General features: G+C 52.6%; 2 protein-coding genes across 3 annotated transcripts; one reads left to right on the top strand and one right to left on the bottom strand.

Annotated features, from left to right (window-relative positions):
- The first annotated feature begins 3,175 nt into the window (after positions 1 to 3,175).
- On the top strand, positions 3,176 to 10,482 carry LGI4 (leucine rich repeat LGI family member 4). Its single transcript, XM_016220928.2, has 9 exons — positions 3,176 to 3,348; positions 3,763 to 3,834; positions 4,081 to 4,152; positions 5,410 to 5,481; positions 5,613 to 5,684; positions 5,908 to 6,077; positions 8,403 to 8,567; positions 8,654 to 9,159; positions 9,959 to 10,482. The coding sequence occupies exons 1-9, from the start codon at positions 3,176 to 3,178 to the stop codon at positions 10,271 to 10,273; spliced, it is 1,617 nt and encodes a 538-aa protein (XP_016076414.2). The 3' UTR covers positions 10,274 to 10,482.
- Positions 10,483 to 11,205: 723 nt separating this feature from the next.
- Positions 11,206 to 14,906, bottom strand: FXYD3 (FXYD domain containing ion transport regulator 3). 2 transcript variants are annotated; one of them, XM_016220986.2, is made up of 7 exons: positions 14,663 to 14,906; positions 13,576 to 13,608; positions 13,466 to 13,489; positions 12,526 to 12,600; positions 12,408 to 12,444; positions 12,053 to 12,090; positions 11,206 to 11,904 (listed from the first exon to the last, which is right to left on the bottom strand). In XM_016220986.2, exons 1-7 carry the CDS (start codon positions 14,697 to 14,699, stop codon positions 11,885 to 11,887), a joined length of 264 nt encoding a protein of 87 aa, XP_016076472.2. In that variant the 5' UTR covers positions 14,700 to 14,906; the 3' UTR covers positions 11,206 to 11,884. The 2 variants fall into 2 exon arrangements, with proteins under 2 accessions (XP_016076472.2, XP_087683671.1); XM_087827545.1 differs by having other exon boundaries at positions 12,408 to 12,600.
- Positions 14,907 to 26,929: the final 12,023 nt, after the last annotated feature.

The raw sequence follows: 26,929 nt of genomic DNA on the forward strand, positions 1-26,929 counted from the left end.
CACATGTACACAGACACTCACACACATTTACATGGGCACAAAGAGAGGCAGAAACACTGTCGAGGACACAGACAACCAGCTGCTCTTACACATAACCACGAAGACAGACACACACACCTGTGATCACAACCTCATGCACAGGCAAACAAGCACACAGCCGGCCACACGACCACAGACATAATAGTCCTACACACTGTTGTTCACACATTGACACCATCAAACCCGAGTTGATGTATTTCACCCTGAACTTCCCCTTCCCTGAGATCACATGGCTTCTAGGACCTCTTGGAGGACAACACAGCTGGCGTCCTCATGGGCAGACCAAATTCACAAGGCACTGGTGACAGAGAAATCTGGGGTCAGGTCTAGACTGCCACTCCTGGTTGCGTGAACTTGAGCAGTCCATATGACCTCTCTGTGCCTCAGCTTCCCATCCTATAGAATGGAGAAATCACTGAGGCCAGATGTGTCACCTCAGGCCAGGCTCGGAGGCCTCTAGTCCTACATTGTCTTACTATCAACCCCATTTTAGAGATGAGCAAATCTAGGCTGAGCAAAGTGGAGCTAATTCTCCCAGGGTCCCCCTGGTGGTTAAGGGCAGAAACTGCCCCCCTTTCAGTCAAGGAGGTCAGAAGCAAGGCCCAGACCTCAGGCTCTGCAGGACAGTCAGGGGAAGGTGTACACACTCACACTAGAGCACAGGCGTAGCCTTGGCACACACACACACATGTGTGCACATGGCCTCAGAGGACCTACGGGGCTTCTAAAGGCTCCCTCATCCCCATCCGTCTAAGCTCTCAGCCTCTGCCCCTCCTGGGCCTGCACCCCAGGGTCACCAGCAGACCTTGGTTAATGATAACCCTGATGTTTATGCAGCACTGGGGAGGGGAGATAGGGAGCAAGGGAGTGATCCAGGAAGAGGGCACCTGGCCTGCTCTAGCCAGTCCTTGGCTTCCTCCCCTCACAGGGCCACATGCTCCAGATTAGAGTGGTTCAGCTGCTGTCTAGCTGTGTGATGCTGGGCAAATGACTTAACCTCTCTGTGGCTCAGTTTCTTCTTCTGTAAAATGGAGATAACAATAGCATTCACCTTACAAAGAGGTTGGAATGATTATCTGAAATGAGCTGTGTAAAATATTTAGAACAAAGCCTGGCTCACAGTAAGTGACGATCATCATTGTCCTCACTGGGCTGGGCATGCTGTGAGTGTCCCCTCTGTGCTCAGACACTAAGCTCTTTATCTTCTCAAAGACCCTGTAAGGAGTTTATCATCCCTCCTTTACAGCTGAGGTGACCAAAACCCAAGAGCCTTGCTGTTTGGGTGCAGCCATGCACTTAGGTCCAGAGTCCACCCTAAACCCACTGACCACTGTGCGATGCCCACCCTGCACTGAACCCCAAGCCAGGGGCGTTGCCTCCATTGCCTCACTGAATGTTCTACACACCTGGGAAGTTGGCACCATGATTGTCCTATTTTACAGATGGGAAAACTGAGAATCAGGGAGGCTGATGATTTATTTTCCTAAATCCACACAGAACTGGGCCTGGAACCCAGATATGTGTGATCCTGCCTGAGCTTTTAGCCCTTTGTTCCCCAAGTTTTCTGGATTTGTGCAGCAGGAGGAGAGAGGCTGTGTGTTTTACTCAAGGGCAAGAGCAAGTAGTTAGGTTTAGATCTGTCCAGTGCCATGAAACAAATCATTTAAACTCTTCATGCCTCAGTTCCCCAGTCCATAAAGTGGGAATTAGTAATAGTACCCACCTCACAGGGTTGTTGTGAGGACTGAGTAAATTTACATAGAGACAGGCACACAGTAAGTGCTAAGTAAGTATTATTACTACTATTTTGGGTTTGGTAACAACTGCCATTTATTTATTTTTCTTATTTAACGGGCAGAATCTATCCAAATTGCTAAAAAGCTTAGTCCAAATAAAAACAACCTCTATCCATGAGCTCTGATCTCCAAAGGAAGAAGGCAAAATCATGTGGAGAGGCCCTGGACCCGGCGCCTGGGCTCCTGTCCTGCCTCTGTCCTTTCTGGGTCATCTAGACCTCAAGCTTCCTGCCTTCTCTCCTCAGTGTGTCCCTCTGTAAAATGGCCATACAGCAGTATCAACCTCGGAGGCTGTGAAGACGTCAGAGGAGCTAGTAGATCAGCCTTCGCGACAGGGCCTGGTGCAGAGCCAATGCTGAAGAAGGGGTGGCATTATCATTTTTCCTGGATTGACTCCGTACCCCCAGTGCGAAGCGGGAGCTCAAGGGGTTAATTTCGAGCAGGCAAGAGCAGTGGATTTGGAGCGGGTAGCGCCCTGCCAAGTGTGGCCACCAGAGGGAGCAGTTGGACCTGAGCTGGCCCCTCCAAGTCTGTTGACAGCGTCCACTGCGCTCTCCTGAAGTCTGGGGAGGGGGCTGTCTGGGAGTGACTAGGGTGACTCCAGCCCCAGTGGTCTCTCCTCCCAGCCCCTTCCTGCTTTCAGAGCCATCTGGTCCCCACCCTGGTGACATCCTCCTCACACTCCCTGAGTGGGAATCTGGACAGGGGGCTGCCTGGGAGTGGCCAGGGAGGCTCCAGCCCTTGGTGGCCCCTCCCCGCCCATGGGACCATCCAGTCCCTTCCCCAGAGCTGCTCTTCCTATGGCCTCTGACCTCCCCCTCCTCTTTCTTACCCGGCTTTTTGGGCGCACCCGGTGCCCATTGAGTCCCTTTCCCAAACCTCCAGGGAGAAGGGGTGTGGGAGGAGGGAAGAAACATACAGAGAGCTGGAAAAGGGGGTTGGGAGACAAGAAATAAAGACAGAGGGAGACACACACCACCACCACCACCACCACCACACCACACAGAAAGAAAGGCCAACAGGCTGAGAGACAGACAGAGAAACAGACAGAAAAAAGACAGAGATAGAGACAGAGATAGAGAGAAACAGAGTGGGAAATACAAAAAGAGAGGAGGCAGGAAGAAGGACAGAAATAAATAGAAATAAATAGAAAATTGGACTCCAAAGGGATACAGGGAGAAAGACAGACTGAAAGAGAGAACAGAAAGAGAGAGAAGCCAGGGCAGAGTGTGCCAGCTGGCGCAATGGGGGGTTGCCTGGCATGGGAGATGTAGTGGCCGAAGCCTGGGCGAAGCTGGGTGGGCAGAGAGGAGCTGGTGCCTCAGCAGGGGTGAGGGGGCATGGGAGGGGCGGGCTTTTTGCTGCTGTTGCTGCTGGCTGAGGCCGGGGCAGGGGTGGCCTGGAGACCCCCAAAGGGAAAATGTCCTCTGAGCTGCTCCTGCTCCAAAGACAGTGCCCTGTGTGAAGGCTCCCCGGACCTGCCCGAGAGCTTCTCCCCGACCCTGCTGTCACTGTGAGTGTCAGGCCCTTTGGGGGCCTGAGGGTGGGGACGGGAGTCTGGCACCCCAGGGGTTGGGGGCAGGGTGCCAAGGAAACAGGGGCCTGTCAGGATCTTGGGAGGTGGGCAGCAAAGGATGTTGGGATGGCCAAACGGGGGCTGCTGGGATTTGAAAGGGAGCAGAAGGGAAATTCCAAAGGGGAGCAGGAGCACTGGGGGCCCCGGATGAGGGATAGCCAGGGGGTGGGCTGTGCTGCCAGGACCCTTGCCAGTGAGGCAAGCAAGTGCTGTGTCCCTGGGGGAGAAGTAAGGGAAATACACCCAGGGCCATGGTGGCCTGCCAGGGTCCCCCAGACAAGAGACAGCTCTGGGATGGGACTGGAGCACTGGAGTGGCTTTTCCCTCACCCGCAATTGCCCTTGTCCCCAGCTCACTCGTGAGGACTGGAGTCACCCAGCTGAAGGCCGGCAGCTTCCTGAGGGTGCCGTCACTGCACCTGCTGTGAGTGGGGCCCAGCAGAGCCGACAACTGCTCAAGGGAGTGGGTGTTCATGCACACGCGTGTGGGGCTGTGTGCACACATGTGTGTACGGGTGTGTCTGTGAAAGCGTCTGCATCCATGCACATACTTACATCGCATGCATGTGTGTGTGTGACCACGCCATGTGGGCTGAGGGTGGGGGCCGAGGTTAGAATGTGAGATGGGGGCAGCCCCTCTGGAAAATTTTCTTTCTTGCTCTCTCACCAGCCTCTTCACATTCAACTCCTTCTCTGTGATTGAGGACGATGCGTTTGCGGGCCTGTCCCACCTGCAGTACCTGTGAGTGAGGCCAGGGGATGGGCCCAGAATGGGGACTTGAGAGAGGAAGGAGGGGCCCCTCTGGGGCTCCTGGAGTAGGGGGAGGTAGGGGCTTGTTGCCCTGGGGAGGAAGCTTCTGGAAAGGGTCCCTCCTTGAGGGGCAAGGGGCCTGGCCTCTCGGGTGGGGTCAGGATTCCTGCTCAGGATTCCTGTGTGATCTCAGCCTGCTCACCTCACCTCTCTGTGCTTGAAGATCCACTAAAGGCCTGGAAACCCGAGACTGTCTCTGGCCCTACCTGACTTATGTACGCCCAGGGAAGTGGTGGCATTGTTGAGGATGATGGAGCGCGGATGGTGCTGATGAAAATGGCAGACCCACAGGGATGGGGCTGTTGGTGATGCTGAGGATGAAGTTGGGGGAGTTGGTGGCAGTGATCATCATCAGTGTAGCAGACCTGAGAAATTCCACTATTAGTGTATTAGTGTTGGTGTGGGCGCGGGTGATGGTTATGGGTAGGAGGTTGGTGTTGGCGTTAGTGTAATGAAAACATTGTTGTACTGGTTTGGTGGTGATGGTGGGGGTGTTGGTAGGTATGAAGATTGTGGCAGTAGTGGTCCAGGGGTGGGGGAGGAGGTGAGTGTTGGGGATGCTGGTGAAGTTGGTGTTGGCGATGCTGGTGTTGGTGCTGAGGCTTGTGAAAATGGTGACAGTGTTGGTGATGATGGTGGCAGTCGTTTTGGTGTTGATCATGAAGGCTGTGTTGTTGGTGATGCTTATTAGTGTTGCTGGTGTCAGAGGTGGTAATGATGGTGGTGTTGGAGTCGGTGGTGATATTGGCATTGGTGATGAGGGTGGCAGTATTGGTGACAGTGGTGGCCCAGTGTGGTGGTGGTGATGGCAGTTATTAGTACTAGGGTTGATGACAATGGTAGAGGCATGGGTATTGGTCATAATGGGTAATGGTGGCGTATTGGTGGTGATAGTGATGCTGGTGCTGGTATTGGTGACCATAGTGTCAGTGGTGGTGACAATGGTGGCAGTGTTCACTGTGAGGTTGGCAATGACCAGAGGGTCAGGTTCTTGGCTCCCAGGACTGTAGGCTGGGACCTCAGTGAGAAGAGGTTTCTGAGGAGGCTTCCCCTGGGATTATGCCAAGTGTTGGGGGAGAATTCAGCACATTCCAGTGCCATATGGCTTCCATGGGATGGGTTGCCCTAACAGCTGAGGCCACAGCAAAAAACTGAAGGTCTCTCCCCCACCCCCCTTTCCCTCCACAGCTTCATCGAGGACAATGAAATTGGTTCCATCTCTAAGAATGCTCTCAGAGGCCTTCGCTCACTCACACACCTGTACGTGCCTCCAAGGCCTCACCCCTCCACTGCCCCAGCCTGCGCTGGCAGGCACCCCACACCCCATCACCCAGAGACACAGGCTGTCCTGGAGCTGCTGACGGTCCCTCCTCTTTCTCTCCTTCCACCAGGAGCCTGGCCAATAACCATCTTGAGACCCTCCCCAGATTCCTGTTCCGAGGCCTGGAGACCCTGACTCATGTGTGAGGTTCAAGGGGGCTGGGTGGGGAGGGTGGAAATGTTGGAGGAGGGAGGGGACATCTGTGCCCAATTTTGGTGGGCACAACGCTTCTAGCTGCAATGATTCATATTTTTCACGCCACCTGTGGGGCTCCATCCTGAACTCTTACCTGGGGAGGGGGTGGGGAGCATGGCCTCCAGAGGGTGGAAGCCGGGTCGCAGCCCCTCCCCGGCCTCTTGCCCCAGGGACCTCCGTGGGAACCCGTTCCAGTGTGACTGCCGTGTCCTCTGGCTGCTGCAGTGGATGCCCAGCGTGAACGCCAGCGTGGGGACCGGGGCCTGTGCCGGCCCCACCGCCCTGGCCCACATGCAGCTCCACCACCTCGACCCCAAGACGTTCAAGTGCAGAGCCATAGGTGGGGGCTTTCCCTGTGGGGTGGGAGGGACAGCAGGGGTTCCCAGAAGAAGGCGGGAGATCAGGGGGACAGCGGCCAGAGCTTAGGGGTTCACCTCACTTCCTGCTTCCTGCCATTTCCTGGCTGTGAGACTGAGCGAGAAGCATCACCTCCCTGAGCCTCAGTTTCCTCATCTGTAAAATGGAGGTAATAAACAATGACATGGGACTGCTATGAGAATTCAGCGATGCATCCGCCTCTGTATAGCACTTGGCACAGAGCCTGGAATGGGAGGCCTTATAAATGTTCATTCTTTTTAAAATATATATATATGTATTGATTTCAGAGAGAGGAAGGGAGAGGGAAAGAGAGAGAGAAACATCAATGATGAGAGAGTCATTGACTGGCTGCCTCCTGCACGCCCCCCGCTGGGGATGGAGCCCGCAACCCGGGCATGTGTCCTGACCGGGAATCGAACTGCGATCTCCTGGATCCTAGGTGAATGCTCAACCGCTGAGCCACGCCCGGCTGCGCTAAATGTTCATTCTTCTTGTTACCGTTATTAATATAAAAATGACCATTTCTAAAGTGCTTCCTAAGCTCATTTTGCTTTTCCATAAATTTTGGTACCATTATGGGTACTGGGCACTGCAGAGAGCGGCAGTGATGAAGACAGCCCTGGGCCTTGCCCTCGCAGAGCCCACAGTCCAGAGGAAAGCAGAAAACGACAGGCTGGGATGATCGGGGCCGGGAGGTGGGGAGCCTGCGGGCTGTGGGAGCCCAGAGCCAGGGCGAGGGCCAGACTCACCTGAAGGTGTGGGTGTTTCAGTTCAGATCTGAAGGCTATTAACATGATAATAGCTATCATCATCATCTGTGATATAGTTTTGGTCTATGGGACTCATAGAACAACAGAATTTGACTTAAGGATCATTCTTCATTAAGTTATTTAGCAAACATTCACCGAGGTACACTCTGTGCCCAGCCCTGTGAGAGGCAATGGGTGCAATGCAGTGACCAAGATAGCCCTGGGCCCTGGGCTCACAGTCCTGAGAGAAGGGTGCGGAGACAGGCATTAAATCAAACATTGCACAAATCAATGTATGCTACATGTTGTGATGAACGCAGGGCTGATGAGGAAAATTAAAGAGGGGTCCTACCTTACATGGGGGCGTCTGAGAAGGGTTCTCTGAAGAAATGGCATTAGATCTGGATGTAGCTAAGTGAGGTACAGAGGGAAGGGCATTGCAGAGAGAGGGGGCTGCATGTACAACGGCCCTGAGGCAGCAGAGAGCTTGTCCTGCTTGGGGATCAAAGGAAGGCAGGTCTGGCTTGGGAAAGTGAATGAAAGGAAGGGCACAGCTGAGGTCGAAGGTGCAGGGGCCTCACTGCACAGGACACTGAGAGCAACAGGGTGGAGAGTGGATTTCACCCTGAGGGCTGCGGGAAGCCATGGTGGGCTTTGAGCAGGGGGTGATAATTTGATGAACATTTTAAAAGATCCCCCTTTGGGTGGGCATCCTTGGTAGTTTGGGTCATTGCTTCAACCCTGGCACCTAGAAACAGGGCCCGGCATATAGAGTGAAGGAGTATGACCTGGACTGAACTGCTCAGCTCCACCAGCACTATGCTGGGTGACCTGGGAACATTGTTACCATAAAAGGGAAGTTGTTGTAACAAAGAGGTTCCATGAGCTGAAGAAGACAGAGGGTCTGAGATGTGCGTTCCAAGCATGTGGGGCAGCCCCTGGGTGTGGTCCTGGTTTTCATGGTTGACAACAACTTGTAGTACGTCCATCGGCCAGTTCTTGGGCGAGCCACCTTCATATACTTGAGGCATTACAGCCACCACTCTGCTCTTGTTCCACTGGGAGCTTGTCTGGACGTGGCCACACCTAACTTCGGAGGGGGGCTGCTGGGGGAGTGCTGGGATAATGTGACTTCTAGCTGCACAGCTTTGTGCCCAGCTCCCATCCTATTTCATGGAAGATGGGAAAGATGGATTTTGCTGGGCAACTGGCTGCCTGTGTCTCTTAGCCTTAGTTTCCTCATCTGTAAAGTGGGTATAACAATGGAAAATACCTCGTAGGGATTCTGTGACGTTAAATGAATTAATAAACATGCTGCTTCTAAGCAATTACTTGATGATGCCATGAAGCTTAGAAAGTAAAGTATTGCCGTGTTGTTTTGAATGAATACAGCTATAGATAAAAAAGATTCCTTCCACTCTATGTTCCTAATAGATGAACACCATGATGGTCCTCATTTCAGAGATGCGCAAACCGAGGCTCAGGGTTGAGGCCCTGGGGTCTCCCGAGCCTGCCTGACTCTCTCCTGCCGCCCCCAGAGCTGTCCCGGTTCCAGACGGTTGGGGAGTCGGCGCTGGGCGTGGAGCCTTTCTCCTACCAGGGGGAACCCCACGTCGTCCTGGCACAGCCCTTTGCTGGCCGCTGCCTGATCCTCTCCTGGGACTATGGCCTGCAGCGCTTTCGGTTTGAGGAAGAGCTGTCGGGTGAGCTCCCCTCCCGCCGTCCTGCCTGCCGGGGGTGGGGGTGCTCTGCCCAGCGGCCTGACCTGCCTCTCGCTCCGACCCCCCAGCGCCCTCCGTGGTGTCCTGCAAGCCGCTGGTGCTGGGCCTGCGCCTCTTCGTGCTGGCTGCCCGCCTGTGGGGGGGCTCGCAGCTGTGGGCCCGGCCCAGGCCAGGCCTGCGCCTGGCTCCCACCCAGGCCCTGGCCCCCAAGCGGCTTCTGCGGCCCAATGACGCCGAGCTCCTGTGGCTAGATGGGCAGCCCTGCTTCGTGGTGGCCGACGCCTCCAAGGCGGGCAGCACCACACTGCTGTGCCGCGACGGGCCCGGCTTCTACCCGCGCCAGAGCCTCCACGCCTGGCACCGGGACACGGATGCCGAGGCCTTTGAGCTGGATGGCCGGCCTCACCTGCTGCTCGCCTCGGCCTCACAGCGGCCCGTGCTCTTCCACTGGTTTGGGGGCCGCTTCGAGAGGCGCACGGACATCCCCGAGGCCGAGGACGTCTACGCCACACGGCACTTCCAGGCCAGCGGGGATGTGTTCCTGTGCCTGACGCGCTACATCGGGGACTCCATGGTAAGCCTGGGCCCACCCAGGTGCGGGTGGCAGCAGGGGCACAAGCGAGCCCTGACCTGCAGCTGACTCCTGCTCAGGGCTGCCTTCTCAGTGCTGGTCTTTCAGCATTGACCCCCACTGTGCACGCTGGCCTCTAAACGCTGACCCAAGGTCTTCAAACTCCAACCCCACCTAATGTGTCGATCCCTAAACTCTGGCCCCAACCCAGCACTGACTTCAAGACTGTGACCCCTCAGGGGTTGCTAACCCTAAACTACTCCCCATTCCCCAACAGACACTGGCCCCGAGCTTCTGATTCTCACCCCAAACTCTGGCTCTGTAACTCTGACTCACTCCAGGACTTATATTAAACCACATCACACTGTGCATCTCCAAGGCTGATGCCCACACCCGCCGGCAATCTTTTTAGGGGGTAGCCAGGGGGAGAGTCTGAGCCTAGAAGTCACTGATCTGACTCAGATGTTCATAGAGCATCTCTGTGGGGAGCAGACTGTGGGCACAGGGACAGGAGCAGGGTAACCAGTGACGGTAGCTGGGTTGGAGTGTGGCCAGGGGAGAGTGGAACAATATATACCATGTAGGTAAAACTGACAGATTCCATTGCTGATGAATTCTATGTGGGGGGTGTGGGAGAGAGAAGGGCCAAGAATGTGGCCTAGGCAGCTGGGTGGTAACATTTGTGAAGAAAGCTACGGGAGTTTGGGGACCTACAGGCCTCTGTTTACAAGGTGTTCCAAGTCCTCCTAGGCCTAGAGGCCCTCCTGCATCCCAGGTCCTAACTAGCCGCCACACTTCACAGGTCATGCGCTGGGATGGCTCCATGTTTCGCCTGCTGCAGCAACTTCCCTCACGTGGTGCCCACGTCTTCCAGCCGCTGCTCATAGCCAGGGAGCAGCTGGCTATCCTGGGCAGCGACTTCGCCTTCAGCCAGGTCTTCCGCCTTGAGCCTGACAAGGGGCTCCTGGAACCGTTGCAGGAGCTGGGGCCCCCAGCCTTGGTGGCCCCCCGGGCCTTTGCCCACATCTCCATGGCTGGCAGACGCTTCCTCTTCGCCGCCTGCTTCAAGGGCCCCACGCAGATCTACCAGCTTCACGAGTTAGACCTCAGCGCCTGACACTGGACAGGACCCTGGACATGGCTGGTGAGGGGCTGGCATGGGGAGTCTTAGGCTTCTGGACACCCCCTGGACTGACCTAGGGTTATGGCTGGTCCTGTGAGATACTGGCCACAGGCCAAGTTCAAGGTGAGAGCTGCCCTTCCAGTCTTAAGCAACATCTTGGCCGGGGGCAAATGCTGGGAGCTCAGGCTGGGGCACGGAACCAGAATCCAGAAGCCATGGTGGGGGTAATGTGCAGAGCTCCGTGAGGTCTGGAAGCACCCCAGTCCCCCAGCCCACCCCTGCTCCTCCTGCTCCCTGTGCCAGTACCCAGGAGACAGCTTTCCTCCCCCCTCTAAACTCAATCTGGCCAATCGCTTTTAGTTCATGCCGCCATGACGTCATCAGTCGCTGGGCAGGTTTTCCTGCCGGGCTTGCTAACTTCCTGTTGCTTGTGCGCATGCCTGCTGGCAGGGCGGAAGCCCGGCGTGTCTTTGCTGGTGCAAGGGGAAGGGGGGGGAAGCGAGTTTTTGCGGGGAGCCCGCGATACCCCTTTTCTGGCGAGTGACAGGCGTGAAGGCAAGTGTGTGAGCTCAATAAATGTGCTGTGCCCTCGCCCCACCTGTTGTGGGATCATTAGGAGAGGGTGTCCCCAGAGTGACGTGGGGGGACAGTGCCCCAGGTGCAGTGATTTGCAGGGAGAGGTCCCAGGGGAGCATTTTAGTTTATCCTGGTAAGCTTTCGGAGTTGTCTAAGGAGTGAGGGTTCATGATTGTGGGGGGCTCATGGTATGCTGAAAGAATGTAAGGACATTATTAGGAACAGGTCACAGGTTTATTGGGAGTCTCTTTTTGGGTGTTTTGAAGGTTTTTAGGCATGTTAGGGGTGACTCTTGGGGACATTTGGAGGTGTTATTGGGTTTGGGGAGTCTCAAGGGAGTTTGAGGCTCATTGGAAGTTCTCACACCATATGGCCTTTATATTATCAGGGTTGTTATGGGGAATTATTTAAAGGTCTCACAGAAACATTTGAGTATTAGGAAGGGTCTTCTGCAATAAAGTGGGGTCTCAGCAGTGAGTGGAAGGGTCTTAGGGTCTTACTATCATAATCATAAGCTATCTGGGTACTCATGTCATGGCAGGATGATCCGTGTCCACCTGAGTGTCCTAGCATTTCATGTGGCTACTACTCCCTTTCACTCTCAAAGATGTCCCTCTTAGGAATACTAGAAAATTTAAATTGCACATGTGGCTCCTGTGGCCACAGAGACAGAGGACAGACCCCATGCCATTCACCAGGTCATGAGGGAATAGGCCTTTGGGCTTTTCCCAACTAAGAGATTCAGCTGCCAGCTTCTGTGGCAGCTTCCAGTGCATGTCTACCTTCTCCTGGCCCCGCAAATCCTACTCCAAAGCACACATACAGAGTCTCAAGACTGCATGGGGAGGAGGCAAGATCATATTAGATAAAAAAATTGAACAAAGAGACCCCTCCAGTGAGAAGTGAGATGGGGTCTGGCAAGGCGGTCTGAGGAGAGGAGGCAGAATTCCATCCTGGAGTTAGGTTCCTGTGCAGAACCAGGACTCGGGGGAAGAGAGAGGCCCTCTGTGTTCTGTCGTTGATCCATCCTCAACAGTTATGGGCAGAGCCTGGGAGAGGTGATGGGGTCAGCTTGTGAGAATGGATGGAGTTTTTTCTCCCCAGGGCATGTGCATACACACACACACACACACACACACACACACACACACCCCTCACATCCTGTGTACCCCTCAGCCCCATCTATCCCTGTCTTACCTGGAGTGACAAGAGGTGGGCTGTCCCCTGTTCGGTGGCTGGGAAGAGAAAAGTGGTGAGATCTGTATCTGCCTGTTTGTCCTCTCTCAAGACTACAACATTCTCAGCTTTCCCTAACCTAGCTTCCTGGCTATTTTTGCATTGTAGAGTTGTACCACTCCAGGGTCCAAAGCATTTGAAGATTTGGGGCCCGCTGAGGATTTTCAGCTCAAGAATAAACCTAGAAAGTGTTAGTGGCAGGAATTCTTGAGGGCAGAGCCTGGAGACCTGGCCACTTTCTGCGAGATTTAGCTCTTTCACTCCTGAAAGGTGTATGTCCAGCATGAGGTAGGCACGCCCCCGGAACCCATCTCACCTGGGCTTCTGGCTGAACTTGCATTTGCATTTTCCACCTGTTGGGGAGAAGGGAATGGTCAGGAGGGAGGACCCAGAGCCCTGCCCTGCCCCACTCCCCTGCCAGCTCCTCCACTCACTCATGACGACGATGATGCCAATGGCGCACAGAACCCCTGCACAGATGAGCCCTCCAACTCGAAGGCTGTGCCAGTCTAGGAGAAACCCAGAGGGGGCCCTCAGTGTCAGCCGGTGTCTCCTCATGCAAGCCCCCATCCGCTTAACAAAGATTAATTGGGCACCTATGATGTGCTGGGCGCTGGGGATACAGCAGTGCGGAAAACAAACCCCAACCCTCTTTTGCTCACATTTAGTTAAGACACAAACAAGGGACAAGAAATTTAATTAGGGTCAGGTGGAAAGAAGTGGTCTGAAGACAAATAAGCAGAGCCAGGGGACAGAAAGCAGAGGGCAGCTCTTTTAGGAAGAGTGGTCAGGGAAGGCCTCCCTGAGGGGCTCCACTTGAGCAGAGATATGGGGAGGTGGGGAGGGAGCCATGAGGCTTGTGGAAGACAGTGTTCCAGGCAGAGGGATCAGAGGGCACAAAGGTCCGGAGGTGGGGAGTGTCTGAGTCTGAGCAACAGCAGAGAAGCCACTGTGGCCTGAGCAGAAGCAGTGGCGGGGCAGTGAGAACGGAGGGGTGACACGAGCGGACTGTGTGGAATCTGGAGGCCACAGGGGGATTTGGATCGGATAGCTCAGCTCCTCCAGGAAGTTTTCTCAAGGCAACCCTTCTCCCACAGGCTTGATTTGAAGCATAACAGTGTCTTCTTATGGCCTGTCCTTGCTTCTTATAAACTGTCCTTGCTGGAGAGTCATGCGTCTTCCCGAGGACCAGGCTGGCACGTCTGGTTCCCTCAATCCACTGTGTCTACTGGTCAGTGTCCCAGCCCAATCCTATCCTTGTCCGAGTTTCACCCACATCAGACCCTCACCCAACCCCATGGGACCCGTGGCACAAAATAGTATAAGGGGTGGGGGTGGGAGGAGGGAAGGGAAGGGAGGGGCACCAACTCTTACCATAATAAAAAGGACTGTTTTTATCTGAAAGGAAAGAAAAAAGAACATGAGTCCAGGACCATAGCCCGGGGGAGAATCTGGGGTGGGACTGGTAGTACTGAGTGACTCACCTTCTGGGTCGTTGGCGTCCAGGGCAGGCAGGCCTGGCAGGAAAGGCGGGGAAGGAGAGAAAATGGTGGCGCTGGCCTCAGGGAAGCTGGCAGGCAGGGCCAGGGGGCCTCCGGGATAAGGTCCCTGATGGACGGTCCCCTGCCTCCCGAGGGTGCAGGGGTCCAGCCCCAAACTAGCACGACCCACCTCGGAGATGTGGGCCCTCCCCTCAGCCCCACACCTGAGAGCCACGCCAGCATTTTGCCTCCTGAAATAGGTTTTAATCTGGGTGGCTTTCGACCACCCTTTAGCTAGATGTTTCCAGGCTCCTGGCTAATCCACATCCTAACATCTGCACGACAGATGGTACCAGTCTCCGGTCATTCTCAGCTCATCTCCCTTTTCTGCCACATCCCACCCCACCTGTTCCGATGTCTGCTCACCACTCCCCTTTAAAGCAACTTACTAGTTATAAACTTAATACACTTTGTTTAGAAACACATCTTCCTATCACTGTCCTAAAGGGAATACCAGTCTTGCCTGGTGTAACAGATAAAACAAATACAATGAAAGCAAAAGACTAAGATTAAATTCCGGCCAGAATCAGTGGGCTGCCTGAGCTCTGGGCCTAAGCTCTGCGCTTTCTTTGTTAAGAGGAGATAACACACACATAGCGCTTACTCTGTACAGGCACCGTTTTAAATGCTTTTCCAATACCAACTCTTTTCACCCTCGCAAGGATTGTACACGTAAGTGCTATTAGAGTCCTCATTTTACAGATAGGGAAACGGAGGCACAGCTGGTAACTTGTTACGTAGCCTCCAAGCTCCCAGTTGCCCCGCGTAATAAAGTGTTAGGGGGTGTGAAAGATAGCGCAAGGCTGAGCCTTTTCCTCAAAGTCACCAAGGAGGCGTCACTGCGAGACTTTTCTAGCCAGCGGAGCTGCTGCTGTGAGAGGCCCTGTCTCTGTGTTCTCTTGAAATCACCAGAGCCACATTCTTCCCTCAAGAAGATGCTATCCTGACAGTCACCACCCTGCAGGGGACACCATGAGGCTTGTCTGCCACACAGCTGAGGGGTTCAGGGCATTTCAGGGGCAACACTCACCTGCCAGGAGGACGAGCAGGCTCAGGGCCACTTGCATGATGGAGCTCGGGCCTGGAAGGGTGTGGGGGAGGCCCAGCTTCAGCAGGGCTGCAGGGATGCCACCAGGGCCTCTGGCTCCCAGTCCCCTCCTACTCCACGCCCCACCCAGGGTACACAGCTCGCCCCAGGGCAGAAAGGCTGGCACCGAAGGCTGAGAGAGGAGCTGAAAAGTGCAGTGGGGGCCAGGTGAGAACTCAGACCTGATGAGGCAGCTGCAGTAATAACTCACTGGACATGGACTTGAGGCTTGACATGAATCACCCTGGCAACCAAATGAGGGAGAAGCTGCCTGTGGTTAACCCCATTTTACAGATTGGGAAACTGAGGCTCTGATAGGCACCTTGCCAGAAGTGGGGTTTAAACCAGGCCTGGCTTTCCAGCGGCTGTCCCTAACTCAGGACTCTCAGGACCTCGGGGTGTTTTGGAAAATGGGGCATTAGAAGCCAAGTGGCAGGAAGCCCGGTTCCCAGGAGTGTCTCCCATGGACAGCTTGGAGCCTGCCTGCCTTGCCCAGACTTTGCAGACCTCAGGCTGCTCAGGGCAGGGTGTGGGGGAAAGAGCACAAGGCTGGGGTGGGAGTGGGGGTGGGGCACACTTAGGAGAAGAATTGGCCTGGCTGCAGCCCTACCCCTATCTTTTGTGCCACCCTGACCACTGACCTCCATTTCTGCCCCAACCCTGCCCATCCCACCCCAGTCCCTAGTTCTGCCTCTACCCTGGTCCCAGCCCCTGCTCCTACCCCAGCCCCGGCCAAGCTCCTCCTGGCAGCAACCTGTTCCGCCTTCCCCAGGGTGTCCTGCTCAGCATGAAGAGGACCCCTCTGTCCCCTCCTGGTTTAGGGTTAGTCCATCGTCCCACCATCCTCTGTGCCGGAGATAAGCCCCCGGTCTCCGTGCATCCCCCGGCCCTCTCCCTGCCCCTGCCCCTGCCCCACGGCCACAAGCATATGTCCTAATAACCTTCATAGCAAGAGCTACACTTACTCTGATCCACCCTGCGGCAGGCACTGCCAAACGATCCTGCTGGGTTTTCACTCTAATCCCCAACAGCCCTGGAATTATGTAACCCCATTTCATGATGGGAAAACATATGTCCTCCCCAACCCTGGTAAAAAGCTTGTTTGACAGTCCCTGCTATGTCCCCTGGGACGCCTGTCCACAGCTGGAGAGGGCCCCGCGCCGCCCCGTAGTTGCTTTGTTTCAGGGAGAGGCCTGTGGATCTAGAAAAGGTCCACTACTAAGGTGCTTAGGAACCCACAACGTTTTAGGGGGATCTGGAGTGGGCGTGTGGGCAGGCCCCCAGTGGTTCTGGGCTCGGGTCAGTAGAAGGCCTGCTGCCGTTGAAAGCGACCTGGTGAGGCGTTGCGGCCTACGGCTGACCCAGTCGGCACCGTAACAGAGCCTGGGCTTACGAGCTGGGCGTTGGCCCCGTCGCAGGCGCTGTCCTCGGCTCTGTGCGCTTACTCATGCACATAATCCTCGAAGCCTGATGAAGTTGGCACTGTGATTAGCCCACGTTGCTGTCGCAACCCTGTACCCCCTGCAAACTAAGCTTAATGCGCTCCACTGTCACCCGCAGCTGAGTCTCAGCTCTTAAGCCTCTTTCCATGGGATCCTCCAAGTCCCCTGCCCGACCAGAGGTCCCCGTTACTCCCCAGCCCCGGGGGCATCACCCCGTAGCCCCAGCTCAGGGCAGATGGTGGCTGTCTCCGCTGTGCCCCAGCCCCTGCACAACATCTCCAGCCGGGCTCTCCCGTGGGGCAGGCGGCCGGGAGCTGGAGCCTGGGGGCCTGCCCTCCCCTCTCCCCATCAGGCCACTGTTGGAAGAGGCCCCGAGCTGCCCCTGAGCTGACTGCTGTTGGTGTGAGGTGTGGAGGGGAAGGCAGCTTGCAGATTGGGGCTCTGCCCACTCTTTTCCCCTCCTTCCTGGCCATGAAGTCCTGTGCCACCTGCCCTCTGCTCCCCCCTGTTCCTCCCCGGTGGTGGCCAGGCCTCCCAGGCGTGCAGAATGACGCCCCATGTCCCTGAAATCTCCTCCCCAACCCTCCATTGTCCTGCTCCTCAGGAACCTTCATCCCCTTTATTTTTTTTTTTTTAAATATACCTTTATTGATTTCAGAGAGAGGAAAGGAGAGGGAGAGGGAGAGAGACAGAAACATCAGTGATGAGAGTCGTTGGGGATTGAGCCCGAAACCCAGGCATGTGCCCTGACCGGGAATAGAACTGGGATCTCCTGGATCCTAGGTAGACACTCAACCCCTGAGCCATGCCCGGCCAGCCTTCACCCTTTTCCTAGACCCACAGGACCCCTCTCCCTAGACACTCCAAGTCCAGCCAGTCACCCCCATCTACTCTGATACCCCCAACCACCCAGGATTGGCTTAGATACCTCCATTCACGCAGATACCCCAGGCCCACCCCTGTCCACCCAGATACCCCGGCGATTCAGGTACTTCTGGTCCACTCAGATACCCCTGACCTATCCAGACGGCCCTGTCCCACCTGTGGGCCTTGTCGTCACCCCAGCCGGCTCACCAGCCCCCCAAGAGGAACTCTCATTAGGGGCTTTCTCTAATCTCCTGCTCCTGCCCCCAGAAAAGGACCTTGAAGAGAAAAGGTTCTAGGGTCTTTAACAGAGAGCAGTCGAGGGAGGGGGCCCCATCTCTCACCTGTGTGGCTCCCCCAGGCTTCGTGGACGGTCTAGTTCCGTCTGAGCCTTGCTTTTATTTGCAGCTGCCACGCCCTAAGCAAACCCGGGCAAAGCTGGGCAGGTAGAGAACAAGTCAGACTGCCTGAAGCACAGGGGCCTCCCGTTCCTGCCCTTAAAGACACAGCTCCTGCCACGGCCCCACCTGGGACAGGGAGCTCCCTGGGGTCCCCGTCACAGCAGCCTCAGGGGAGCTGCAGTGAGAATAGGATGGGCCTGGGCCAGAGCTTGCTCCCCACCCCTGGCATTGGGGGGGGGGCTTTCTCCAGTCTCCTGCCCCTCAGAAAAGGACCTGACAGGCAGAAGGTCCAAGGCCTTTAATGGCAGAGTGTGGGTCTGGGGGTCGGGCATGGTGGTGGGGAGGGCTATACAGTGGTGTTACTGCCCAATTACTTTTACTCGGATGTGTGTTGTGCTTGGAGGAGGGATTGGCGGCAGCTATGGGAGAGCTAACACCCTCTTCCAGGCCTTGAGGGTCAACAGAGATACTGATATGACCAAGGCCCTAAGGTGGGGGCAGGGCTGTTGGGCTTTAGACCACGACCCCTCCCCTCTTGTGCCCAGCGAGCCCCCGGGAGACTGGGAACTGGCTGCCCAGCTCCAGGCCAGACCTTCCTAGCCCCGGGCTTTCCCCTAGATCGCTGGGAGCCTGGGGCTCCACAGTGGGCCTTGGGTAGGGGCTGCCTTCCTCTCCGGATGAGGCCCAGCTGCACTGTGCACAGCTCCTTCCCCTCCCCTCCTCCCTCTCGGCATTCCTTCCGGCTGGGGTCTGTGCATGCCCCCACATGGTCCCCGTTGGGGTGCCCCCTCCCCCAATTCTGCCTTTTCAGACAGAGAGACTTTTGTCTGGGGCTGGATAGAGAACAAGGCCCCTTTGAGTGGCTGGTGGAGGATTGGGGTCATGGGGAGGGGCAGGGCCAGGAAAGGGGTGGCTCTGTGCTGGTCACCAGCTGGACTCCAGGCGACCCCCAACACCATTGCAGGGCTGGGGAGGAGGGCTGCAGGAACCAGGCCAGGGAGAGGGTACTATGGGGAGGGTGGAGTGCAGGACAGGGAAAAGGGGTTTGGAGGTCAAGGCTCTGCTGGGGCTGTCTGCTGGGGGCAGGGAGAACAGACCCCCCACTTCTCAGCAGGGAGGGGCAGAGAGGCAGCAATGTTCACCCAGTTACATGCTTTTTTATGTGATTCCCTCAGGCAATTTCTCAATCCCAGGCCCTAGCTAGGGCAAGCTTCCCCCAACCCCTCCCATTCAGGAGGGGCCAGTGCCTACAAGAAGTGGAGGGGACACTCTGGGAGGGTGGGGCTCCATCAAAGCAGGAAATTCGGGGTGGGTGGAGATAGAAACAGAGGAAGGGGAGGCATGGGGGGATCCCAGTCCAGCTAAGGGGGCTTTGTGTCTGGGCAGATAAAATCTCTTACCCAGACAGTTCAAGATTGTAATGTTCCCTGGGAAGACCCCTTAGGTGGTCTTGGGAGTGGGATGGTGTCTCCCTCTGCGGGGAAGTCTGGGAACTACAGACACCTGAGAAAGGCTGAGCACCGTGGCTGAGGAGCGAGCTCTTGTCCTTCACCTAGGCCAGAGTCTGCAAACTCAGATGCCAGAGGGGCCCGGCAAGATTCAGGAACGAATGCAGGACAGGTGTGAGATTATAAGGTACCCAGCAAACAGGAGAACTACGGTCCTGTCTAAAAGGCAGCCACCAAAAAGACTGGAGCAAGCTCATATGGACAGATGAAGAAGTACTTCCCAGTCTGGCAGGCATGGCTCAGCGGTTGAGCGTCGACCTGGGATCCAGGAGATCGGGATTCGATTCCCAGTCAGGGCACATGCCTGGGTTGCGGGCTCGATCCCCAGTTGGGGGAGTGCAGGAGGCAGCTGATCAATGACTCTCATCATTGATGTTTCTACCTATCTTCCTCTCTCTCCCTTTCTCTCTCTGAAATCAATAAAGATATATTTTCCGGAAAAAAAAGTACTTCCCAGATACCTTGCTAAGGGAAAAAGCTACCATATTGAAGTATGCTACCATTTTTGAGGGGGAAAATAATTTATATGCATATACTTGTGTATGAATAAAATATTGTTGCTTCTGGGGAGGGGGGTTGGTAGGATGGGGTGGAAGAGACACTCACTAATCATATATCCTGAAAATGTACTATCTTGAAAAAAAAGTTTAATTTAAAAAATTAAGGAATAAACTGTACACAGTTCCAGTCAATTGCTACTATGTTGTCAATAGATATCAGAAACCTGAAACTTTATGTGAAATTTCCAATATTAAAAGTTGGGTCAGATTTATTTTTAATTATGCAGATTAAACAGAACACATTTGAGGGCTGTTTTTAGCCTAGGAAGACCACCAATTAGAGACTTTTGCCAACTTCGTTTCCTGAACCTTTAGTCACTGTGATTTTGCATTTGGATATCCAGATGTTTATGAGGCTTATACCTAACTCCGGCCAACCATAGCTTCCTCCCTGGGCTGGACTGAAACACGCCACATCCAAGAATGAGTTGGGCTGGGGCTGGGGCTTGTGGCTGGGAGGGGTAGGACTAGAGGCCCTCCTGGAGGTGGGTGAAGGTGTGCACGCTGGGACCCTGGGGAGAGCCTGCAGGGAGCGGGGTGCCTGCAGTCTCTTGCAGCCTATTGGGGATTGGATCTCTTTGGGAGCGAGTGTTCCAGGCCAATTTGGCTTAGTCATATTGAGGCAGGATAGTAAGAAGCTGGAGAAATTCCTTGACAAGTGGAATAAGGGAAACTGAGACAAAATAACTAAACAAGGCCAAACAATTTGAGCAATTTACAGCCAGCTGATGAATTACAAGGTTTGATCTTCCCTAACCAAAGACCCTTAGGAGTAAATGGTTTACGACAGTCCCGGGGCAGACAGGCTTCGGTCCCAGACCCTTTTCAATACAGTTCTTTAAAAATGAACTAACTAAAAAATAACCCTGACCCCTCTATACTCACATTTTGATGAATCAACATATTGAAGGACACACCTGGAAAGCTAATGTCTGTTCTATTAAGACCCTCCCCTGAAACCTCTCCTAGGATTCCTGCCCACAGAAGAAAAATAAAAAGCCTCAAGACAAAAGACCCAGCTCGCTCTCTCTAGAGTATTCCCACGCCTTTCTCCCTTATGCCTGTATCTCCGTTCTCTTTCTCCTAAACTCTAAGAGTGCCCACAAGATTTGCAACCAGAGAAGCAGCGGGCAGCAGCAGCTCGTCCCAGGCTTAACTCACTTAGACAGGACTCAATTAGAAAGCCTGCTTGAGAGAGAGAGAGAAAGCCATTTTGACCTGTGGCCGTTTACACCGTGCCCTGAAGGCGGCCTTACCAATAACCAGGACATTAGCCAGAAGCCCTGGGAATGGATTTACCCCACTCAGGCAGGACTCCAAGCCAGTCAAACAGGCAAGAGAGAAGAGGTTGGATGGATGATCAGGAGTGATCAAGTCCTGACTCATCTGACCCCATCACCCGGGTGTTACCTGGGGACAGTCATGTGGGCAGGTGACTCAGTGTCCAGAGGGCAGGTTTACTTTCCACCTTAGTTTTGATGAAGGATTTACTCCGCAGCTGACAGGTAGGTTTCCCCCGCACCAACAAGGGCAAGAGTGCAATGAAAACAACTCTAGGTCTGCCAGAAAGAAACGAGGTGGAGGAAAGGGACTGGAGCCTGACTAGGGGTTTTCCCTATAAACTTAAAACTTTCACAAACTTTTACAGCCTTCATAACCTTCTACAAACCTTTCTAGGTTCTGCATAAACCTTTTTACCAACTCAGAAATAAGCATCACTAAAATAACTCAATTTCAATTGTTGCCCTGCAAAATTGTATCTCTATACCTTACGCTTTCTAATATTTAAACCATGTCATTTCTTCCAACTTAATTTGAATGTTTAACTCGTAGAAACCTCAGTTTCCCATGATAACCAAAAAAACAACAACAACCAGCATTCCTTAGAGTGACACTTATAAACATATTTCATGACCTTTAGAAACAAGGTTCCTCTATTGGTAAACACAGTCACTGTCAAGAAACAACCTCCAACAAAGCACAAGACATTTATCAGGTCCAAAAGTTTACAGATTTTCTGCAATAAAAATCCAGAAGTAGGTGAACTTAAGACTTGTCTAGCCCGGCCGGGCGTGGCTCAGCGGTTGAGAGTCGACCTAGGATCCAGGATATTGGGGTTCGATTCCCGGTCAGGACACATGCCCGGGTTGCGGGCTCGATCCCCAGTCGGGGGCCTGCAGGAGGCAGCTGATCAATGACTCATCATTGATGTTTCTCTCTCTCTCTCTCCTTTCCTCTCTCTGAAATCAATAAAGATATTTAAAAAAGAAAAAGAAAAAAAGACTTGTCTAACAATCAGCATTTTAGTATTTCATGTTATTTCAAAATATCTCAAAATACAAAATATCTAGATATACGGGTTTACCCTGTGTCCTGAGGGTGGCCTTACCAATGATCAAGGGATTAGATGCCCTGAGGATGGATTTACCCCACTTTAATTAAAATTCACCAATTTAGAAAGGAATAACTAAAGCAAGTTAAAGTGATTTATGGCTAAGATTTTCCCCCCTTTTGATAAGCATCACCTTCCAGATATTTGTATTTTAAAAAATAGCCAGATAAGAATTTTTGGTGAAGTCCAGATATTTGCATTTCCAAGGTCCTAGGGCTTTGGTTTCATAAAACCAATTATCTATAAGCCTTTTGAGAAAAATAGGGGAGGTTTGTGGAGAGTAAAAGGATTTGGTGGGTTTGAATCGCTTCTGGAGCCACATCCCTGGCCCTGTACAGACTTCATTTGAGAAAAAGATAGTAGATTTGTTGTTTTTAAAAAATATGTTTTTATTGATTTCAGAGAGAGGAAGGGAGAGGGAGAGATACAGAAACATCGATGATGAGTCATTGATCAGCTGCCTCCTGCACGCCCCCGACTGGGGGTCAAGTCTGAAACCCCCGCAGGTGCCCTGACGGGAAATTGGACCTCGACGCCCAATCACCGAGCCACGCCGGCCGGGCAAGGACGGTAGTTTTTAATATCTCAAGAACTGGGTTGCCACCCAAATGTTGGCAAAGAACTGACAAATGTATCCACTCATTTTTGGACTGTTTCTATTTGGGTACATTTTTCTAATTTACAGAAAGCACATAGCTTAGGGTCACCTGAGAGTCACGAAGGCTTGGCTATACGGCATCTCCACCCATTTCCCTGGAGAACGGCAGAACAGGTCTAGCTGCAAGATAGTATTAAAATTAATGGTGCCATTAACTGGCCGTACCTCTCCGCTGCCCACTTTATATTGGGGCCAGGCCATGTTAGCCTTTTTCTTGAGGGACTCAGGGTGAAATTCTTCCCAGCTGGGGACTCCTGAAGCACTCTGGACTGGTTCCCCATCTATGGAGAGAGACATGTAGCAAGCTGAGGGTTAGAGGCATCTCTGCAAGTCTCTGGGCTGTTTTGGGCCATTCTGATGTAGATAAAAAGGGCCACATACTAAACCTGAAAAGTTCAGGGAAGGCCTGCTTGGCAGCCTTGCAAACTCAGAGTCCTAAAATAACCACAAAGGATGGTCTGAAATTAAAACTTTTTAAACATAAGCAGTTTATGCTTGGTGGCCATGTCCTGAGGCAGTATTTTTCCTTCACAAAGGTGAAGTTTCACCTTAACTAAGCCTGTGGGTTGTCTTTTGCATCTGAGATAACATGCCTGATTAACACGAGCCTCTGCAAAACAAAGTAATTTCCCCTTTTTCTGGGCCCTCAGTGCACCAGGGCAGAGACCAGGAATCTTTTCATTGTTATTGATATTTTGTTAATTTTGGCTGTTAACTATCCTGTACCCACCTATGTAAAAGAAGTGTGTGTCTATCGTTTTACTTTTTATTTTAGCCAGTCCCAGAGGTTTCCCTGCTTTGCTTTCTCCCTCCTCCCTAACCGATCGCCAATGGATTTCATGCAACCCACTTACGTCTCCCCCTTTTATAGTAACCTATAAAGCAAGGTGCAAAACTCCATTCTCTGGAGCACTCTCTCAGTCCGGTGAGGTTTTGGCTTCCCGGAATATGTTGACAGTTTGGCTCAAATAAACTCAAAAAAGTTGTTCACAGGTTTGGATGTTTCTTACGTTAACACTGAGTAGGGTGGGTGCCCTGTTAGGCCGTCGCTCAGGCTCTCATGGAAGTTAATAATGAAGAAAAGAGGGTGAGCACACATTCAGTCAGTATCAACATTAGTTTCCTCTTGAAAATCATTATTTTCCCCCTTGGTTCAGTAGCTGGTTCATTTAGTTCTAACTACATGTTACCCTTCTGGAAAAAGCATATGTGATATCACTGGTTTCAAAAAAACCTCACCCTATCATGTGAATTGGGGCAGATTGTTTTTTTTTAAAATATGTCTTTATTGATTTCAGAGAGAGGAAAGGAGAGGGGGAGAGAGAGAGAGAAACATCAATGATGAGAGAGTCATTGATAGGCCACCTCCTGCAGGCCCCCGACTGGGGGTCGAGCCCGCAACACGGGCCTGTGCCCTGACCAGGAATCCAACCCCGATCTCCTGGCTCCTAGGTCGATGCTCAACTGCTGAGCCACGCTGGCCGGGCAAATTGGGGCAGATTTGATTAGCAAATATATATATTGTCCCAGGACATTCCGTTGTTGGGGGAGAAACAGGTTCTGATTTGAAGACAGACATTGATTAGATATCCCTGCCATTTGTACAGAAGCTTTACTCAACGGAGAAGGCAATTCATCGGGTGTGGTTAAGAACAAATAAAGTAGCCCCAGCATCTACTGGGGCCTTAGTGGCTTCCCTTGTTGTTATAATTTCAACTTTTACCAAACTATTAGTGAGAAGGGGAAACACCACTGGAGCAACCCTGTGCTAGCTTCTGGTTGGTTCGTTCCTTTTCTCTTTCTTTTAAGGCCAATTTTGGTTTTCCATGATCCTTTTAAAGGTGACCTGGCTTTCCACAATAAAAACAAGTTCCTCTACAGTTTTTGCAGCAGACCTCACTTAGCGATTCTGTTGTCTTGCTCCCAGAAACCAGTAGGTATATTAATTAGAATAGGTCAGAATATTCTTTAACAGTGAATAAAATTCCTTTGCAAAACCATCAGTGTCCCAGAGAAAGGAAATGTGTACAATAGGTCTTCCTCTCTTGCCCAAAACTGGCCTTTCTGGTTTTCTAAGTAATTGACCTGTGCTGCTTCTAGGAGCTTCTCATTTGCAATTAAGGTAAGCTTTTCATTCATTATTCAGTTTTAATTTTATAGCCGATTTTTCTAATTTGCATGCAAAAATGGGTTTAGGCATCAAAAGAGTTACATTTTGGCCATTTTACATTGATATCAGTTCTAGTTAAAACTTCCTGTTTCTGTAAGTCATGGGGGCTGGGGGTTTCTGGCCTTGGAATCACAATTTCCCATGTTGATTTTAGTTTTATTTTGAGATCTGTAGAGTCCCAATAAGCCTCCAGATATTCTGTGTACTGGGTTGAAGTGTGCTGCCCTAACCAAGGACACTTAGGAGTAAATGGTTACACATTTCAGACCATGCTGCGGGCAGACCCACCTTGGTTCTGATTCCTTTCCCATGACATCCTTTGACCAGAGCATGACCCTGATCCCCTCTATATGCTCATTTTGATTCATCAATATATCAAAGGGCACACCTGGAAAGCTGGCAAATATTCTGTTGAGACCTTCTGCTGAAACCTCCCCTAAAATTCCTACCTTTAGAAAATAAATTTTAAAAAAAAGGCTAAGACAAAGGATGCCCAGTGCTCGCTCCCCCTTGAGCCTTTTTCCTAAGCTCTAAGGGTTCCGATGAAACTTGCAACCAGGGGAGCAGAGGGCAGCAGCAGCTTGTCCCTGGATAACTCTCTGATCCTGTCTCCAAGGACCATCCTTTTGTCTAACTTTTTAGTGAGTAAAAAAGGAACTGTGACCAGGCCGGGAGTGGCTCAACAGTTGAGCATCAACCTAGCATCCAGGCGATCACGGTTTGATTCCCGGTCAGGGCACATGCCCGGGTTTCCGGCTCGATCCCCAGTAGGGGGCCTGCAGGAGGCAGCTGATCAATGACTCTCTCTCATCATTGATGTTTCTCTCTCTCTCCCTCTCTATTTCACTCTCTGGAATCAATAAAAAGATTAAAAAAACAACACAGCTCTGCCTGGGCTCACTTCTGTTACTGTGATCTTGCTTCTTCCACCCTAAGCTCTCTGTATTTCACTGTCCCAGCTTTAATAAACATACTCTCAAAATCACCTGGACTCAGGTCTTGAAATCTTTCCTTCACGTGGTGAAAAACCCACACTTTCCAGACTGTGCTGGGCAGACTTGCCTCATTCCCAATCCCTTTCCAGTGACATTTTGAAGCATCGCGCACATGAACTTTGGGCCTGTAACACTCCCAAGGATTTTCATCTAAATTATAGAACAATGCCTGGCATGTAGTTTGTGCTCACGAAGTAGCTGTTAAGTAATGAAAGTGCTCTTATCCCTCCCTGCACCGTCATGGTGGCCTTGCAGGAGCTGCGGCAGGGGTGGTGAGGGCAGGTGGACATAGAGGACCAGATTTGCTGACAGGCCCAGACTAGTTTCCCCATGGCTGAAGGAGGGTTCTTGGGGTCTTGGGTATGAGTGGGAATTACAGGGAAGGAGGAGAGGGTAGGCTACATATCTGGGATGGGAGATGGGGGGTCAAGGGGGAACCCTGCAGCCTTCTCCAAGCCTCCTCAGTCACTAAAATCTCAAACAGGTGGTCCCAGGGTCAAACCCAACTATTATTACACGTGCTTCCTTTGGTTGACAAAGTGTTGAAAATTAATAGCTGCCAACATTTAAACATTGGGATATTTCAACAAAACAAGCTGCATCTCCAGCTTCTCTTAGAAGATCTGGCTTAACTGGGCCCCATTCCCCTTTGGGGGGAGTTTTAGGAGGGGCAGGTCCATCTCCCCGAGGTGACCAAGCCCCATCTTTCCCAGGTTTAAGGCTTCATGAGAGGGAACAAGGAAGAGAGTGACTCACGGTGGCTCTGGCCCCAGGCCAGGTCGGTCATCTCCTATCTCAGACCCACCTTCCAACCGCTCGGCCACCACTGCAGCACAGACCCTGGAGAGGTGATCAGGGTGTGGCCTATGCAAAAAAGACCACCAGGACTGTCTCAAGTCTGCCCAAGGTCAGTGGGAAAGGCACAATTAAGAAAAAGCTTGGTCATGTTTTGTGACTGCCTCTGGAAAAGACTTTGACAGGCAAAACAATGCAGAAGAAATGCCTGCACAAAGAGCAGCAGGAAATGCCTGCAAGATGCAAGAAACTCAGAAAAAATAAGAAACACAGATACAGATAGAGAGACATAAAGTAAATGAGGCAAAACACAAAGAACTCGTGAATCTGTGCAGGGGATCTGGGTTCATCTGTACTGTTTATGCAACCTCTCTACAGTTCAAAAAGTTCAAAAGGAAAGTTGGGGAAAATCACTAAAAATTTTA

This window comes from Miniopterus natalensis, chromosome 18 (genome assembly GCF_054644295.1).
Source record: "Miniopterus natalensis isolate mMinNat1 chromosome 18, mMinNat1.hap1, whole genome shotgun sequence".
NCBI classification, from domain to species: domain Eukaryota; kingdom Metazoa; phylum Chordata; class Mammalia; order Chiroptera; family Miniopteridae; genus Miniopterus; species Miniopterus natalensis.

Coding starts and splice junctions, on each gene's coding strand:
- LGI4 (XM_016220928.2), top strand. CDS start 3,176: ATGGGAGGGGCGGGCTTTTTGCTGCTGTTGCTGCTGGCTGAGGCCGGG. Junction 4,153..5,409: donor CTGTCCCACCTGCAGTACCT/GTGAGTGAGGCC, acceptor TTCCCTCCACAG/CTTCATCGAGGACAATGAAA. Junction 5,685..5,907: donor CTGGAGACCCTGACTCATGT/GTGAGGTTCAAG, acceptor CTCTTGCCCCAG/GGACCTCCGTGGGAACCCGT.
- FXYD3 (XM_087827545.1), bottom strand. CDS start 14,699: ATGCAAGTGGCCCTGAGCCTGCTCGTCCTCCTGGCAG. Junction 12,601..13,465: donor AAACAGTCCTTTTTATTATG/GTAAGAGTTGGT, acceptor GGTTTCTCCTAG/ACTGGCACAGCCTTCGAGTT. Junction 12,091..12,407: donor AAGTTCAGCCAGAAGCCCAG/GTGAGATGGGTT, acceptor TTCTCTTCCCAG/CCACCGAACAGGGGACAGCC.